This window comes from Phyllopteryx taeniolatus, chromosome 14 (genome assembly GCF_024500385.1).
Source record: "Phyllopteryx taeniolatus isolate TA_2022b chromosome 14, UOR_Ptae_1.2, whole genome shotgun sequence".
NCBI lineage: Eukaryota > Metazoa > Chordata > Actinopteri > Syngnathiformes > Syngnathidae > Phyllopteryx > Phyllopteryx taeniolatus.
Genome location: NC_084515.1, coordinates 11,538,065 through 11,554,175, shown reverse-complemented (window position 1 = coordinate 11,554,175; position 16,111 = coordinate 11,538,065). Strand labels below are relative to the sequence as shown.

General features: G+C 40.6%; 1 protein-coding gene across 18 annotated transcripts in view; it reads left to right on the top strand.

Annotated features, from left to right (window-relative positions):
• LOC133489426 (band 4.1-like protein 3) overlaps positions 1–15,706 on the top strand; it is a 38,628-nt gene extending 22,922 nt beyond the window's left edge. For 3 of the 18 annotated variants that reach the window (XM_061798476.1, XM_061798489.1, XM_061798477.1), the window contains 12 exons: positions 906–959; positions 2,865–2,930; positions 5,712–5,897; positions 6,256–6,312; positions 7,124–7,612; positions 8,975–9,016; positions 9,967–10,035; positions 10,206–10,292; positions 10,408–10,506; positions 10,906–10,986; positions 11,251–11,366; positions 14,950–15,706. In XM_061798476.1, coding sequence (XP_061654460.1) covers positions 906–959; positions 2,865–2,930; positions 5,712–5,897; positions 6,256–6,312; positions 7,124–7,612; positions 8,975–9,016; positions 9,967–10,035; positions 10,206–10,292; positions 10,408–10,506; positions 10,906–10,986; positions 11,251–11,361 — 1,341 coding nt within the window. In that variant the 3' untranslated portion in view covers positions 11,362–11,366; positions 14,950–15,706. Of the gene's footprint in view, positions 1–905; positions 960–2,580; positions 2,617–2,864; positions 2,931–5,711; positions 5,898–6,255; positions 6,313–7,123; positions 7,613–8,974; positions 9,017–9,966; positions 10,036–10,205; positions 10,293–10,407; positions 10,507–10,905; positions 10,987–11,250; positions 11,367–14,949 lie in introns of all 18 variants that reach the window. The other 15 variants (XM_061798479.1, XM_061798490.1, XM_061798483.1 and 12 more) reach the window with 13 other exon arrangements.
• The last annotated feature ends 405 nt before the right edge of the window (positions 15,707–16,111 follow it).

The window sequence follows — 16,111 nt, the reverse complement described above, 5'->3', positions numbered from 1 at the left end:
AATTGACCTTGCCGTTCCAATAATTTTGGAGGGGATTGCAGTTTCAGACGATTTAGTCTGGCCATTGCTTGAAAATGTCGGCTCTTCGCATGGCCGAGCTGCCAAGTCATGGGTGGAGAAACGTTGTGTCGTAGTGGTATTATGTAAATTGCAAACAAAATTCTGCACAACTCGACACGGTGATTTTTGGAGCTAGGCAGCTCACAAAAGATTACTTTGTTGTGTAATTTCACACTTGCTGGCCAGGTATGCACTCCAGTGACCCAACTATTTGTATACAAATAATTAAAAAGTTTTCATAATATGTCCCCTTTAAGTGTCCTATGTTTAGTTACTAATCCCCAGCTAAATCCCATTTAAACACAGTTTTGTGCCTAACCCGTCTCTGTCATTGTTCTTATCTATGACTCCTTTCAGTATAGACTGCATGAAAACGCTTCCATTATTCTTGACTCGCTGCATTGCGCCGCATTGAAATGGTAATCCCCTGACACAAGGTATAAATGCAAGACCTTGGATCTCACTAAATCCTCGCAATGTAATGCAGAGATGTGTCAAATGTGCATGGAGAGGAGGGCCTGGAAGTCAGGTTGCAAATTCAGCCAAAAGATTGACTGACTGAAGGTTTCAACTTCCTCTAAGTCTGTTATGCTTGCTACTGTATTGTTTTTATTTGCTTTTCTTTGAATTTTCTGTCTTTGTTGTTTTGGGAACCTTCTCTGGCGCGTTCGTCTGACTCAAACGAAAAAAAACAAAAAAACCTGTTCATTTCCATTTTGTTTCCATCTATCGTTATAAAGACTCAAGTGATGTGTTGTTTACAAGCGTTTTACAATGTCGGGGTGTTTTGTTTGTATTCCTTCTTCTTGCGGCTGGGAATGCTTTCCATGGCTTTGACTAAGCAGACCGACAGCGAACAAACTGACTTTGCCTTCGACGGCGATATGACCGCCACAGAGGTTTGTATGTTGAGGGGAATGCCGCACCGTTTCAAGGCATGAATAAGCCATATGCTAAGTTTTAGATGTAAATTGTATTTTCCTTTTTAAGTTTTGGGAGTTTTGTGCATGGGTAACATTTGTTATATGAAGTATGATTCAACACACACAATAAGTGCAAAGGGTCACACTGGGGAAAACAAAAAAAATTGCAGCACATTCAAATTATTAGTCCTGATTTACGGTGAAAAAAAATTGTAATATTACCTCTCAAAAACGTATGAGAATGTAATTTTAGAGCAGAGTCTTGTTGTGTCATAGTTTTCAGAGAAAAATATACCAAGAAAACCGTTTATATTTTTTTCATGAGAATATAGTAGTAATTTGGTGACGAATATAATTTTGTGAGGAAAAATTTAATGTGAAAAGAAACATTGTTGCAAGTATACAGTTGTAATATCATGAAGAAAAAAGGCAAAACTTTGAGAGCAAAAAAAAAGGTAGTAATACGAGAAAAACGTGTTTCTGCATGAACAAAGTTAGTTTCGTGGGGAAAAAGTTAGATGGAATATTTCCTACCCAAAAATTATGAGAATGTTGTCATCTTAGGGAAACGTCTTGTAATATTGTGAGTGGAAAAGTCTTAATTTTCAGAGAAAAATATTACAAGACAAACGCTTAGACTCTTACAAGAATCAAGTAGTTCGGTGGCAAATCTTTGAGAAAAAAAGTCATTATGGGGAAAAAAAATACTTTTGCAAGAAAGAAGGAATATTTTGAGAGAAAAAAGGCCTAATATTGCAAGACAAACCTATATGAGAATAAAGTCATAGTTTTGTGTGGGGGGGGGTGTCTGAATTTTGCCAGAAAACAGTTGTAATATTACAAGAATAAACGTGAAATGAGTATAAAGTCTGAATTTTGCGAGGACTCATTTTATTGCAAGAGAAACTGTTATCGGAATAAAGTACAGTGCTACAAAAAGAAAATAAGTACGTGTAATTTTTAGTCATGTAAATTTAAAAAAATGTGAATGAATTCTTAATTTAGTGGGTTTGAATTTTGCAAGTGAAAAGAGGTAATATTACAATATACAAATATTTGAGAATATCGTAAAATTGTGTCAAAAAAAATCTGCCATGATACAGATTGAAGCTGTAACCTTGTGAGAAAAGTCATGAGCATGAAGTCGTGATTTTGCAAGAAGTCTGATTACGAGCAAAACTTAAGGAAAAATTAAACATCGAATTAAGGAGTTATGTAATGTTAGTAAAATGAGGACAAAATCTAATATTGCAAATATTTATTTTACGAGAAAGAAGTTGTAATACTACAAGCACACGCGTCAGACGTGTGGTAATTTTGACATTCGTTTTCACTGTTTTCCTTTAAATAAAATGCAACTTAATTCTCATAACATTTCAATTTCTTTTTTTGTAACTTTTTTCTTCAGTGTGGCCCTAATTTACACTATTTCTTTCTACCTATAGCGTCACTGACACTGATTTTCCTTGCCGTCTCCTACCCTTCTCACCATATATTTCCACACCCCACATACCATTTCCCCCCCCGCCTGCATTTACCACCACCAACCACTTCACCTCCCTTTTGCTCGTGTCACAATGTCTTCACTCGTCGTCAGTCGGATGCGGACGATGACTCGGAGATGCGCACTCAGGTACACGGCGTCGCGTCACAACATTGCTCACTTTGCTGCCTGCTGCCATCACTCCACACACTTCCCTGCCTGAATGAATTTTTCCCCCTCCACTTTGGCTTCTTCTCGACCGGTCGTCCCAGTTGATTGATCTTATTTGGTAAATGGGAGCCAGCCTTCCTGGTTGCAGGTTTTTCAATCCATGTTTGGTTTGTAGCCATGCGGAAACTCCCACTCTGAAACCAATCCTGTTTGTTTCTCCCCTGCAGTGTAGCGTCATAAGACGGGTAAAAGGGGAAAATGTTTTTGTCAAGCACAGTAATCTGATGCTGGAGGTTGGTAAGAAAATCTAAATAATCCTAACAGTACTGACCTGGCAGTGTTGTGTGCAGTGTCTTGGGTTTCCTGCATGTATATGAGCATCTCGAGTTGCTCCTGTGACCATTCAGAGATGAAACCACAGCAACTTAATCGGTGTTTATGACGCTAAAAGGATTTGGGAGTGTTGCGCCCATGCTCTGTGACTCAGTGCGTGTGTTTCATTATTGAATGTGGTCCTGATCTGAATGCATTATGGCTGCTTTTGGTTGAACTTACTACATTAGATTTGGACTCCAACGGAACCTCTACATTGAAGTCGTACGATTCGAAAGTCAGCTGTTTTCGGAGAAAATACAAATCTAAAGACACATAAAAATGCCTGAAATCTGGTTGATGATGGAGCAAACCCCAACAAAAGATCCAATTTCAGTCTCTTTTCACTCGATATACAGTGGGTACGGAAAGTAGTACACCCTTAAATTTTTCACTCTTTTTTTTTATATTGCAGCCATTTGCTAAAATCATTTAAGTTCATTTTTGTCCACAATGTACACACAGCACCCCATATTGACAGAAAAAAACGGAATTGTTGAAATTTTTGCAGATTCATTAAAAAAGAAAAACTGAACTATTACAAAGCCATAAGTATTTAGTAGAAGCACCCTTTTGAGCTAATACAGCCATGAGTCTTTTTGGGAATGATGCAACAAGTTTTTCCCACCTGGATTTGGGGATCAGTTGCTATTCCTCCTCACAGATCCTCTCCGGTTCTGTCAGGTTGGGTGGTGAATGTTGGTGGGCAGCCATTTTCAGGTCTTTCCAGAGATGCTCAATTGGGTTTAAGTCAGGGCTGTGGCTGGGCCATTCAAGAACAGTCACGGAGTTGTTCTGAAGCCCCTCCTTCGTTATTTCAGCTGTGTGCTTAGGGTCATTGTCTTTTTTGAAGGTGAACCTTCGGCCCAGTCTGAGGTTCTAAGCACTCTGGAGAAGGTTTTCGTCCAGGATATCCCTGTACTTGGCCGCATTCATCTTTCCTTCGATTGCAACCAGTCGTCCTGTCCCTGCAGCTGAAAAACACCCCCACAGCATGATGCTGCCACCACCATGCTTCACTGTTGGGACTGTATTGGACAGGTGATGAGCAGTGCCTGGTTTTCTCCACACATGCCGCTTAGAATTAAGGCCAACAATTTCTATCTTGGTCTCACCAGACAAGAGAATCTTATTTCTCACCATCATGGAGTATTTCAGGTGTTTTTTTTTTTTTTTTAGCAAACTCCATGAGGGCTTTCATGTGTCTTGCACTGAGGAGAGGCTTCCGTCGGGCCACTCTGCCATAAAGCCCCGACTGGTGGAGGGCTGGAGTGATGGTTGACTTTCTAGAACTTTCTCCCATCTCCCGACTGCATCTCTGGAGCGCAGCCACAGTGGTCTTTGGGTTCTTCTTTACCTTTCTCACCGAGGCTCTTCTCCCCAAATTGCTCGGTTTTGCCGGACGGCCAGCTATAGGAAGGGTTCTGATTGTCCCAAGCGTCTTCCATTTAAGGATTATGGAGGCCACTGTGCTCTTAGGAACCTTAAGTCCAGCAGAATTTGTTTTTGTAACCTTGGCCAAATCTGTGCCTTGCCACAATTCTGTCTCTGATCTCTTCAGGCAGTTCCTTTGACCTCATGATTCTCATTTGCTCTGACATGCACTGTGAGCAGTAAGGTCTTATATAGACAGGTGTGTGGCTTTCCTAATCAAGTCCAATCAGTATAATCAAACACAGCTGGACTCTAATGAAGGTGTAAAACCGTCTTAAGGATGATCAGAAGAAATGGACAGCACCAGAGTTAAATAGTCACAGCAAAGGGTCTGCATACTTATGGCTGTGTGATATTTCAGTTTTTCTTTTTTAATAAATCAGCAAAAATTCCGTTTTTTTCTGTCAACATGGGGTGCTGTGTGTACATTAATGAGGAAAAATATGAACTTAAAATGATTTTAACAAATGGCTGCAATATAACAGAGTGAAAAATTTAAGGGGATCTGAAAACTTTCCGTACCCACTGTATATTCAACTTTATTCTCATTTTGCACAATTTTCTTTTTCATGTATTTTTTCTTGTAAAGAATTACGTCATCCTCATCATAAAATTCAAACTTCATTCTTGTAACAGTAGGATTTTTTTAATTAACTATTCTTTTAAAACTATAATTTCATTCTCTAATCACATCAAATTGCACATTATTTTGTTGTAACCTAATTATTTTTAATGCAGAAAAATACAACTTTATTCTAATAAAAATTAAATTTTCTAAAAGCCGTTTTTTTACTTCAAAAAAATATTCTCATGAAAAAATGAACAATGAACTTTTTTATTGTAAAATTGTGGGAATTTTGTTGATTAAAAACAGCTTCTCACAAAATTCATAATTCTTCTAACATATATATATATATATATATATATAATATCCTTGAGCATGTGTACGTCCACGCCTGTCACTTGTAAACAAAGAGTAAACAATTAGTTGGATGACTTCTTTAGAGATTTGTATGACCGTTACTAATGTGATTAACTGTGTTCCACCTTGGAGCTTCCACCTTAACTTATGAGTAGCTAACAAAGCATCTACACGATTAGGTTCCAATTTCTCTCTTATTTTTTATTTTTTGCATTTTTCCATCCCTATTTTTGGCCGGGTTATTTTTTTTTTTTAAGTTTGCAAGATAACATTGTGTACATGAAGCATGGCAGTGCTCCCTGGCCCTCACCCCTCTTATAACGGTCACCTGGCCTGCACACCGTAGGACACAGAACCCCCGACCGAGATGGTCAAGCACCAGACAAACATCGGCGAGCTGAAGCGCTCCTTCCTGGAAACGGACGGCGGCGTCCCAGGTCTCACCGAGTGGGAGCGAAGGCTCTCCTCGTCCCCGGCGCGCTCGCCCAGAGCGGATGAGCCGCCCATGATAGAACCTCTCGACCTGCGGGATGTAAGCAATGGTTGAATAATAATGACGTACGGGTGTGTGTGTTTACACCGAGGAGTGTGTATCAAGAAGTCTGGAACGATATATATTATGGCAGTGCACATTAAATGAGAATACAAGCACTTGAATAGTGGAAAAGAGAGTGCTGTACATTAAATCCAATGAGTCTTTGCCACTAGCAACTTGATCACATTATTTCTGTACGGTTGTCAACTTTTTCATTGAGTTCTTCTCATGGTCACTGCGACACAATTTCTGGACTACTTCCTGATCACTCAAGAAACGACATTTTGACTTTCCCGGATCTGTAAGTGTTAAATTGCGTCTCAATTTTTTAATTTTTATTTTTCTGTTCTTACAGGATGATGATGAAAAGCCCACCGGAGACAAGACGAAGGCGGAACCTACCGCCACTGAGGTGACATATTTTTCCACTTTTTTAATAGGTTTGTTTGCAAGTGTCTTTCCATTGTTTTTCTGCAAAGCTCGCAATTTCCTCTTCTCTTTGGCTCTAAATGTTACGTTCCTTCTTCTCATTGTATAATTATAAAATTTATTTGTCCATTATGCGGTTAGAGTGGGAAAGAAACTCTGCAGCTGCACGGTTATGTCCTGAAATGACTGGCAATATTTCAAAAGTCTTAAATTAGAATTTTCAAATTGAAAATCCTTAATCGTTTAATAATGTAAATATACATGCAATACCTTACATCTGCCGTTTCAAAGTCTTAAAAATAGAAATTTCCCCCAGAAGAAGGCCTCAATTATTCTTGAAAGTGGCATGTAAATCCTTTAATTTGGCATTCCAAGGTTCTAAAAATGTTTCAAGGTCAAGTTTTCTAAAGAAATGCTGTAATCTTTAAAAATAAATAAATCCGCAGAAATCCTTAAATCTGACATTGGAAAGTCTTAAAATGCAATTTTTTGTTCTAAATGAAGGCCTCAGCTGTTATTCAAGGTCTTAAAGATCAAAATATTCCCAAATAGCAGCCTAATAAAAAATGACAGAAATCCTTAAAGGCATTCTTATACAGCAGTGATCCGGCATGTAAAAACTATCCATCCATTTTCTGAACCGCTATCCCAACTAACTTGCGGGCGTGAGGCAGAGTACACCCTGAACTAGTCGCCAGCAAATTCAGAATTCTTCAATTTGACTTTCTGTGAATCTACAGAGATGCTCTGTTTTCATAAGAATAACATTTCAAATAAGCTAAGTGTCTCCCTAGGCAGCGGGATATCTGCTGAATTGCGCTGCAGATAGTACACTAGCGGATGGAGCGCCCTCTTCAGGGCCGCAAGGTATTAGCCCGTCGGCCGCTACAGACGACGACGACGACGTTTTCGCGGCAGAGGAGAAAACCCCCGACTCTCAAGACGAGTTGTCCGAGAAGTCCGTGGCGAAGCTCAGCCCGGGCTCAGTCAGGGAGGAAGTGACCCAGGCCATCACCGACAAAAAAGGCATGCTCATCATCTTGAAGGAGGCCGAGGCAGAAACAGAAAGTCTCCTCATGACGAAGATGGAAGCGCTGATGGAAGATGCGTCTCAGGTCAAAGGCTCGCCCAAGAAGGCCATGGCCTCGTGGGTGTCGGAGGTGGCGAGGGCGGAGGAGTCAGAGGTCTTCTGCGTACTGACGGAGGAGATGACGAAGACCTTTGAGCGGTCAAAGCCCGACGTGGCTCAGATTACACTCCCGGAGACCGCGCCCTTAGCAGTGGTAACTGTATGAAAAACATCCCCGCATTGCAGCCGACGCAGCCTTTTAATATTCACTATAATAAAAGTGACATCCAGCGCTGTGCATGGCTAACTCGTCCCTTAACGACCAACATTTACCCTCACGCCGCCGCTTTCTGTTGCTTCTTTTTGGATACCGCCGTGTTTGTTTTGGGGTTGGCAGCTTAAAAACGCCTGAACTTGCCTTACTTAGCAGCTGCTCACACAGCTGATAAGGAAAACAAGTGTGTGCTACACACACTTTCACTCTGCTGCACCATTTTTTTTTTTTTATTGAGTACAATGTTATCGTAATTTAAAAAAAAAAAAAAAAAAACCTTTATTATTTTCTCATTACATTACTTGATTGTAGAACAATTGAGTAGTCTTTAAAAAATTACTGAATTTTACCTTTGGCATAAAATTACTATTTTCCTTCGTAAAAACATTTTTGTGAAATTGTTGCTTCATTCTTGTAATATTCTATCTTTATTACTGTAAAATTTTAACTTTATTGATGTCAAATTGCACTTTATATGCCTTTTTTTGTAATAGAATTTGCTACTTAAAAAGACTTTTTTCTTGTAAAATTTCTACTTTCCCTCAAACTTACGGTTTTATTCCTATTGTAAAATTATCCAAAAATTGACTTTATTCCCATAAAATGTTGACTTTTTACATACAACTATTTTGTGGGGGAAAACAAATTTCCAGAGTAAAAACTTACAACATGAAATTGCAAATTTTTCTCATAAAATGTGTCCTTTTTTACTGTTAAAAAGGAATTCTTGATCATTTTAATTTTGCTACCTTTTTACAACTTTATTTTCATACTTTTTTCCTCGTGAAAATTATTGTTTGTCATAAAATTTCAACTTTGAGAAAATCACTTTTCCACTTAATAGTTCAGTGTGTCCATCATAAGTCATATGATAATTTTTGTTTGAGTTTGACAACAAAAAATGCCTGGACTTGCCTTCCTGAGCTGCTGCTCCCACAGCTGATGAGGAAAACAAGCGGGTGGGCAGACGGGTGGGACACTTTCGCAGTGCTGCACCATTTTCTATTATTTATTTTAGCAAGCTCCATGAATTACTCAACAGCGCCACCTGGCCCGCCGCCACACTGCGGCTTTGCCCCCACCTCATCCCACTCCCCCTCTCCCTGAAAACATTGTATGGCTCTACCTGCAAAGATACACAAAAGAAACAAAATTTTAGCTGAGGTATTCCATACAATCTATCAGAAATGTCCCCACCTTTCTTCCGCTCTCTCTTTCTCCTTTTGCTCTGATATCCCGTCTCACTGTCCTTTCTGTCTCTTCCTTCTTTCTTCGTTGTATCCTACGTCTTGTCGTTGCCAGTCGACTCTCGGATGGGTTTCTTCTTCTGTGACTTCCTCAAAGGTGACCACACTCTGCTGGTCGGTCACAAGCTGACTTTTTCATGCGTTTCTTTTGCCGAAGATGTTGTAGTCAAAATGCAGCTCATCTTTCTCACAGGTGATGCGTGGAAAAGAGCAGGACAATGTTCCTTTTGTTGTTTGCTTTGTATTAGATTTTATTAGGGCACACTGAAGAAGAAAAAAAAATCTAATTATGACAAGAAAGTTGTATTTTTTTAGTTTTATTTTTTTGGCGAGGTACTGAACCCAATTAAAGAGGCTGTTATCACCTGGAATATTACGACTATCTCAATAACTACTTGTTTTCTTATTTAAATGCTGACTTTTTTTCTTGTAAAATTTGTGTTTCTCGTTAAAATACAACTTTTGTTATATTAACGTGACATTTTCTTTAAAGAAGTTCTTGTAACATTTTAGGTAGAACAGAAAAAACTGCAACTTTATTTTTTTACCATTACTATTTATTTGCCGTTTACTATGTCTATTACTATTTCCAATACAATTACATTTTTTTCAATTGCAATTTTAGTTTTATTATAAACTTGTAAAAGAAAGACTAGAACTGTAAACTGTGTTACTTGTAAGCAATTTTAATATGTTCTGACTATACTTTTTCCTGGTGAAAATTACATTTCAATTCTTGTTAAAGTACAACTTTTTTTCGTCATAAAATGACCTTTCTCCTACGATTACTATTTTCTAAAATTATAACATTCTCATTTATAATTTTTCTTGTAAAATCACTACTTGTTTCTTGTCAAGCTGCCACTTCTTCCCTTGTAAAAATGAGACCAACATCTTTCTCATACTTAATAAAACATATTCTCGTTGAATTACAAATTTATAGTCACATTTTTGCACATTATTGAGGTGTTTTTTTCTTCAGTGTGTTTCTAATATGTAATACGTTCCTATTGTGATACAAGCATGCAATCATCATTTCATTCGCAGGTATCAGCTGAACCGGAGCAGAAGATGCTTGTTGCCATGGAAACGGACGCAGCACCGGAAGACTGCACAGTGAGTATCCACACCGAAGACTGTAAGATGTGCATCAGCAATGTGCTAAATCGGAATAGAAGACCTGCTGTGTAAATTCTTCCTTACGGTAGTAGACGTTGGGTGCCGCGGAGTGTTCTGAGTCACCAGCTAGAGTTCGGATGGTGTTAAACGTTTACTTTTTTATCCAGCAGTGTACTGAAGGGGACATGGTCTGCTCCAAAGAGACGCCCGTGGTTCATACGGAGACCAAGACCATCACATACGAGGCTGCAGTGGTACGTGCCAATAACAATCTGGGATCAAAAGCTGTTATCTCATAGCTTCCAGCTGGTTAGCTTTCAAACTTGGCCTTGGGTGAGTTGCTCCGTTTTGTCCCATGTTTGTCAAAAGGGCGACATGAATGGTGACGCGGACCCCGGCGTGTTGCTGAGCGCCCAGACCATCACCTCTGAAACCACCAGCACCACCACCACCACACACATCACGAAGGTCAGAGTTCATTGTTGACACGCCGCACTGAGCGGAATCTCCTTTAAGCGGCTGGATTTGCGCTAAAAGTACAAATTAGCGTGTACAAATTTGGCCTCAGTGGACTTCTGTTTTTGTTTTTGTCATGCCATTGCATAATAATCCCCTTTCACACTGAATTACCAGCACATTTGAGATGTTTTGGTCCTGTAACTTCTTTTTGTTTGTTTTTATGGACTATATTTTGGGCTGTGTTTACTCTAAATTCCAGCTGTTCAGCGCTTCATGGCTTCTTTTTAGTTTTTTTGTCTTTATTTTTATGTCTGTCACATATTTTTACTGTGTGTTTTGGTCCTGTATATAATTGTTTCTATTTTTATGCTGACTTTAAACTGTTGTGTGCGTTTTCTAATCTGTCAGACTGTGAAAGGAGGCATTTCAGAGACGAGAATTGAGAAACGGATCGTCATCACGGGAGACTCCGACATCGACCATGATGAGGTATTTTCCTTTACAATGTTCTTTTTTTGGGGCGGGGGGGTGTTTCAGTAACAGCTTTTAAATAAAACATCTTAATCCCCCTCAGCACCCCAATTTAGCCTCTTGCAATCAAAGGGGCAAAGCATGATGCCTCAAAACTAATTCATTTGTTCACTTTGATTTTAAAATCTGGATAATGGTGACTTCCTATCCCTGCCCCTCCCCCCCATTCTCTGTCCTCTCTCCTGGTGACCCCCTTCTGGCACTGCACCTGTGCATATGTAGGCTCTGGCTCAGGCCATAAAGGAGGCTAAAGAGCAGCATCCTGACATGTCAGTGACCAAAGTAGTGGTACATAAAGAGACAGAGATCACGCCAGAGGAGGGGGAGGACTGACCCAGGTAAGCCACCCAGTCCAGTCCTGCTCCCCGCTTCTGGCATGCCCGCTTTTCTCCCATCACCCAACAGTCAGTCGCCCTCTTTTTTTTTTTTTTTTTTTTTTTTATTTATTTTTTTTTAATTGTACTTCCATGCTAATGCATTTTGTTGTTGTGCCGGGGGAGAAAAAGGTCAGCCTGGGCGCACGCACACAAGGGATATTCCGATCTCAACTTGTAACGACGAGCCCTGAAATCCCTTTCCACTAATGCTGGTGGCATTCTCATGCAATCACATGTGGTGAAAACGCTCCCCCTGCTGGACATGAATGAAACGCTGCACACCTTTTGACTTATTTAAGTAGAAATTTGGGCAACATGTCCAAATTACTTTTTTGGTTTTTTTGTACATAAAACCATGTTACACAGGTCTGAACAACACTGATTTGTTTACATGCATTGTGTAGCCTCACAAAAAAGGTACCAGCAGTCCCAGGGAGGTGAAAAACCTGCTCGACCGGATCCCGCAAACATGCCGATATTCAGCGGAATCTGATCTGAAGCGTACACGGGCGTGCCTCAGTCGGCAGAAAGCTGCCTTGGAAACTCACGTGCGACAAACCTGAGTCAAAAGCCGGTATAGCCTTAGTTAGCTTCAAGGTAAATCAGCCCACATTTGTAATTGCCGCTGAAAACAGGAAGAAAGAAAATCAAGACAATCTGACCTTAAATTTTGCACTCTGTCTTATGTCTAATTCTCATGTTTTTTGATCGAGTGCATAATATGTTGTCCAAAATCTGCAGACAAATGGTGCTATGCTGTTATAGTGGATATAAAAAGTCTACACACCCCTGTTCAAATGTCAGGATTTTGTTATAGGAAAAATACACCAAGATAAATCATTTTAACTTTTTCCGCCATTAATGTGACCTATAACTTACAACTACATTGAAAAGTAAATAAAATCTTTTCGAGAGGGGAAGTAAAAAATAAACAACTGCGATGACGTGGCTACACAAGTCTGCACACCTTCTGATAACTGGAGATGTGACTGTGTTCAGAATGAACCAATCACATTCAAACTCTTCCAGCAAAAGCCTCCCACCATTTAAAGTGCCTCTGATTAACTTCAAATAAAGTTCAGATATTCTAGTATACATACACATAAAGATTTGTGATTGTAAATATTGGACAGGTTTAACATTTATGATTGTCGACCCCGACAAAAAAATAATAATAATAATCACTCCATACCATCACACAATAGGATAATCACTCAGGACAATCTTCAGACATCCGATAATCGGGCCTTTGCTGACATTGATCGGAAAGTAGGAAAATTAAGCACGATTATCGGTATGTGTTACCACCGGGTCATATAATTTTTTGGGGGGGGCCAAAAGAAGACCCCGCTCTCTAATGGTTCATAAACCTTTTGGGGAGGGGCTGCAGCTCCTCAACACATCTGATTGGATGACGACTTTAGATGTTCCACCATCCATAGTAAGCATCAAGTTTTCTACCCGAGATAACACTAATCAGTTACTCTCTCATGGGGTTTTATTGAATGTATCAACTTGTGGGCTGTCTGCATAAACTGCAGCTTTCATTAGCCGTGGCTACATCAACAGTTCCAAATGTGTTGCGGGTTTAGGATTGTTTGCCAGCGTGCGTGTGTGTGCGTGCTTGTGTGACTCACCACATGGGAATGTTCCCCTTTTGTCTCTGCCCCCTCGCGCTCGGTGCATTAGTGTACGTTTACTACTGAGTAGAACTACTAACATGATAGTGAACGTTTCCTTTGCTATGCGTAGATGCACACACGGTGTCGGGGCGGCAACAAAATGGACATTGCTTGGCTTGAAATTCAATCCGTGCATTGAGGGATTTTGTCTTGTAGTTTTTAACAAGTGTGAGCTAACTTGTCTTAGCTTGCGCTCTCAAATGTTAAATTGGTTTGATGCCACCACCGCCGGCAGTGCCCCAAACACCTGTGTGCTATCTATGCTAAGTAGATGTTTTTTCTAACGCTGCTGTAACCTCGTACAATGGAACCTCTTAAAGTCGATCAGGGAGTCTAAACAAAACACAAAAACATTTTACCATGTGGAATAATGGAAATTGAAGTTAAGTGTTGATGATATTATGACGACAATTTGAATGCGCCTCGTGCATCAAATTTTTTTATCACGTTCAACTTTGGAGGTTCTGCTGTATCGTATCCATTTTGTGTCCGGCTCTGTTCCGACCGGGTGTGACTAACTCCCAAAATGCATCTCTACTACTAATTTGACGCTGTAATCGAGTGGTGGTCTGTACAATGAGATGTCACTAGCCTCTGTCAAACGGGGACCCTGCAAAAGTGCAGCATCAGCTGTAAGGAAGTTCCCGCATCTGCTGGTGTGACTTTGCTTTCAACACACCAGAGCGGGAGAAGTGAGTTGCGTGAAACTTCACACCGCTGTCCCAGCATTGTGGAATACGCTTGCTACTACATAAGAAGACAAAAATGCCAAATTCACAGATCTACTGTATGTCTCCAAATTGACAAAGTCAAACTGAGTGGCCAACTTGACCCTGTCCATGCAAACTCCACATCCCTGTCCCGCCCGGCATTGCAGAATACCGTTGCACATAAACCTCATCTCTGATACTACCTCCAAAGGTGGAAAATTGCTGGGTCAACCCCAGTTTAACTTGACACTGATGTCCCGGAAATACGGAATGCTCCTTACACACAGACCTCGCCTCATCTTCTATCTCAGAAGGCGGATAAATGCTGGGTCGGCTTCGCCCCACCCCCCAGTTTAACCTCACACCCGTCCCGGCATTGTGGAATACCCTTACACCGGGACCTCGTCTCGTCGCTGATACTACCTCCAAAGGCGGAAAATGGCTGGGGCGACTTTGCCCCACACCGTGGTTACATTGCACAACCCTGTCCCAGCATTACACACAGACACAGACCTCGTCTCCCCTCTGTTACGTCTCTGATAGTACCTCCAAAAGTGGAAAATTCCTGGGTTGACTTCGTCCCTCATTTAAACTTCACACCCCTGTCCCAGCATTGAAGAATGCCCTTACACAAAGACCTCATTGCATCTCTGATGCTACCGCCGAAAGAAGGAAATTGCCAGACTTTGGTGCCCCTCTTCTTTATCATTTATACAGAACAGAAAAAAGGTGGAAAGTTGGAACCACCACTTTTTACGGACTGACACTACCACTCAAGATTTTCCATCTTGAGAGGTAGTGTCAAAGGTGTAACAGAGGTGGGACGGTAGCTGTGTGTAAGGAGAACCCGGGACCAGGGTGTGAGGTTTAACGCCTGATACTCACCTCTCCCACCTTATTGTCGAAAGCAATGTTTACACATCACTCCAGATGGTGGTTATGGCCTCATCTCATGATCTGATTGCGGAATGATATCACCTTTGCCCCTGATACGGCCATTTTGTGCGCACCCTGTGTAAAAGGGGGAACTTCACACCATGATTTGCACCATTTGGGAACCAGATGGGTTGGTGTGACCGGGGCCTCGGTGGGGGCGAGCTGACGTTCTGAAGACTTTGACGCACTGACTTCTTGTTTCTTCCACTCTTCCAGGAGTAACCGCGACATCCCAGAATTCCACATTTGAAGGCGGGACCTGAAACTCTTCTTCTTCCCCCTTCCTCTTGCCCGCTAGTCGCAACCATCCAACCTGCAGAAGTAAAAAAGAAAAAAGGAACGCATGCGGCGATGGACGTGATACGGCATTATTAATATCACCATCACAAACCCATATGAGATTATCCCAGAAAGCTGTACAATTTAAAAGAAGTAATAATAATTAAAGCAAGTTGCTTTCACTGCCTTATGACTTGAAAGCATTTTTATGAGCGAAATTGTTGTAGTCAGCGTTTATTTATGACATAAAAGCCATCACTCCAGATAGAGGCTGCGTATATGTTTAGCGCGTGCACTATTTAACATTTCTGTAGATGGATTTCCTGTCAGGTATGCCACTAAATACAAACACCAGGCCATGTTCTGGGATCTCTTACTGTTGATTATTTTTATTTTTTTCTTTTGTCACATTGACTTGAACTGCATTTTTTTTTTAACAATCATATCAGTGTTTTTTGTGTGTGCTAGCATCAAAGCCACGATGAGGCTTTTCATCGGCAAGAGGCCAAGGAATCGTTTGAACGTGCCTGCGCAGGCTTTGAATGTGTCCGCTGTTCGCCGCCCACTCGTAGCGCCCCCTGTCTCCATAGCCAAGTACGTTTTTCTCACGATGCGTGGGAAATGTGGCCCATGTGTGTCCATTTTGAATTGCAGTTTCCTTCTCCGGTTAATAAAACATTGACGCGTCACAACAGGAACGACTCTGATATGGATCATTTCTAAGAGTTGCACGAAGGGGGTCACCAACCTAAGGCACGCGGGCTATATTATGGTCCAGGAGAGCCTTTGATTCGATCAGCCACTTAGTTCTAGAAAATATAAACATTCAAAGGGATCTGGTATTTAAAAAAATAATAATAATAATTGCTCCTAACATACTGTATATAATGATAAACATTTCATAAATTTATGTATGCTCTGCTGAGGACTAACTAGCAAAGCATTGCCTTTTCCAAGGTGCTATTTAAATCAATTTGCATTCTTTGTTATCCTGTCATGGTTTGTTTCTCAGGGTCAACAATACAATTTGGGGCTGGTTCAAACATTCAAAATTGTCACAAATGGGAACAAATCTCAACGAGCATTGTTTGTATCTCAT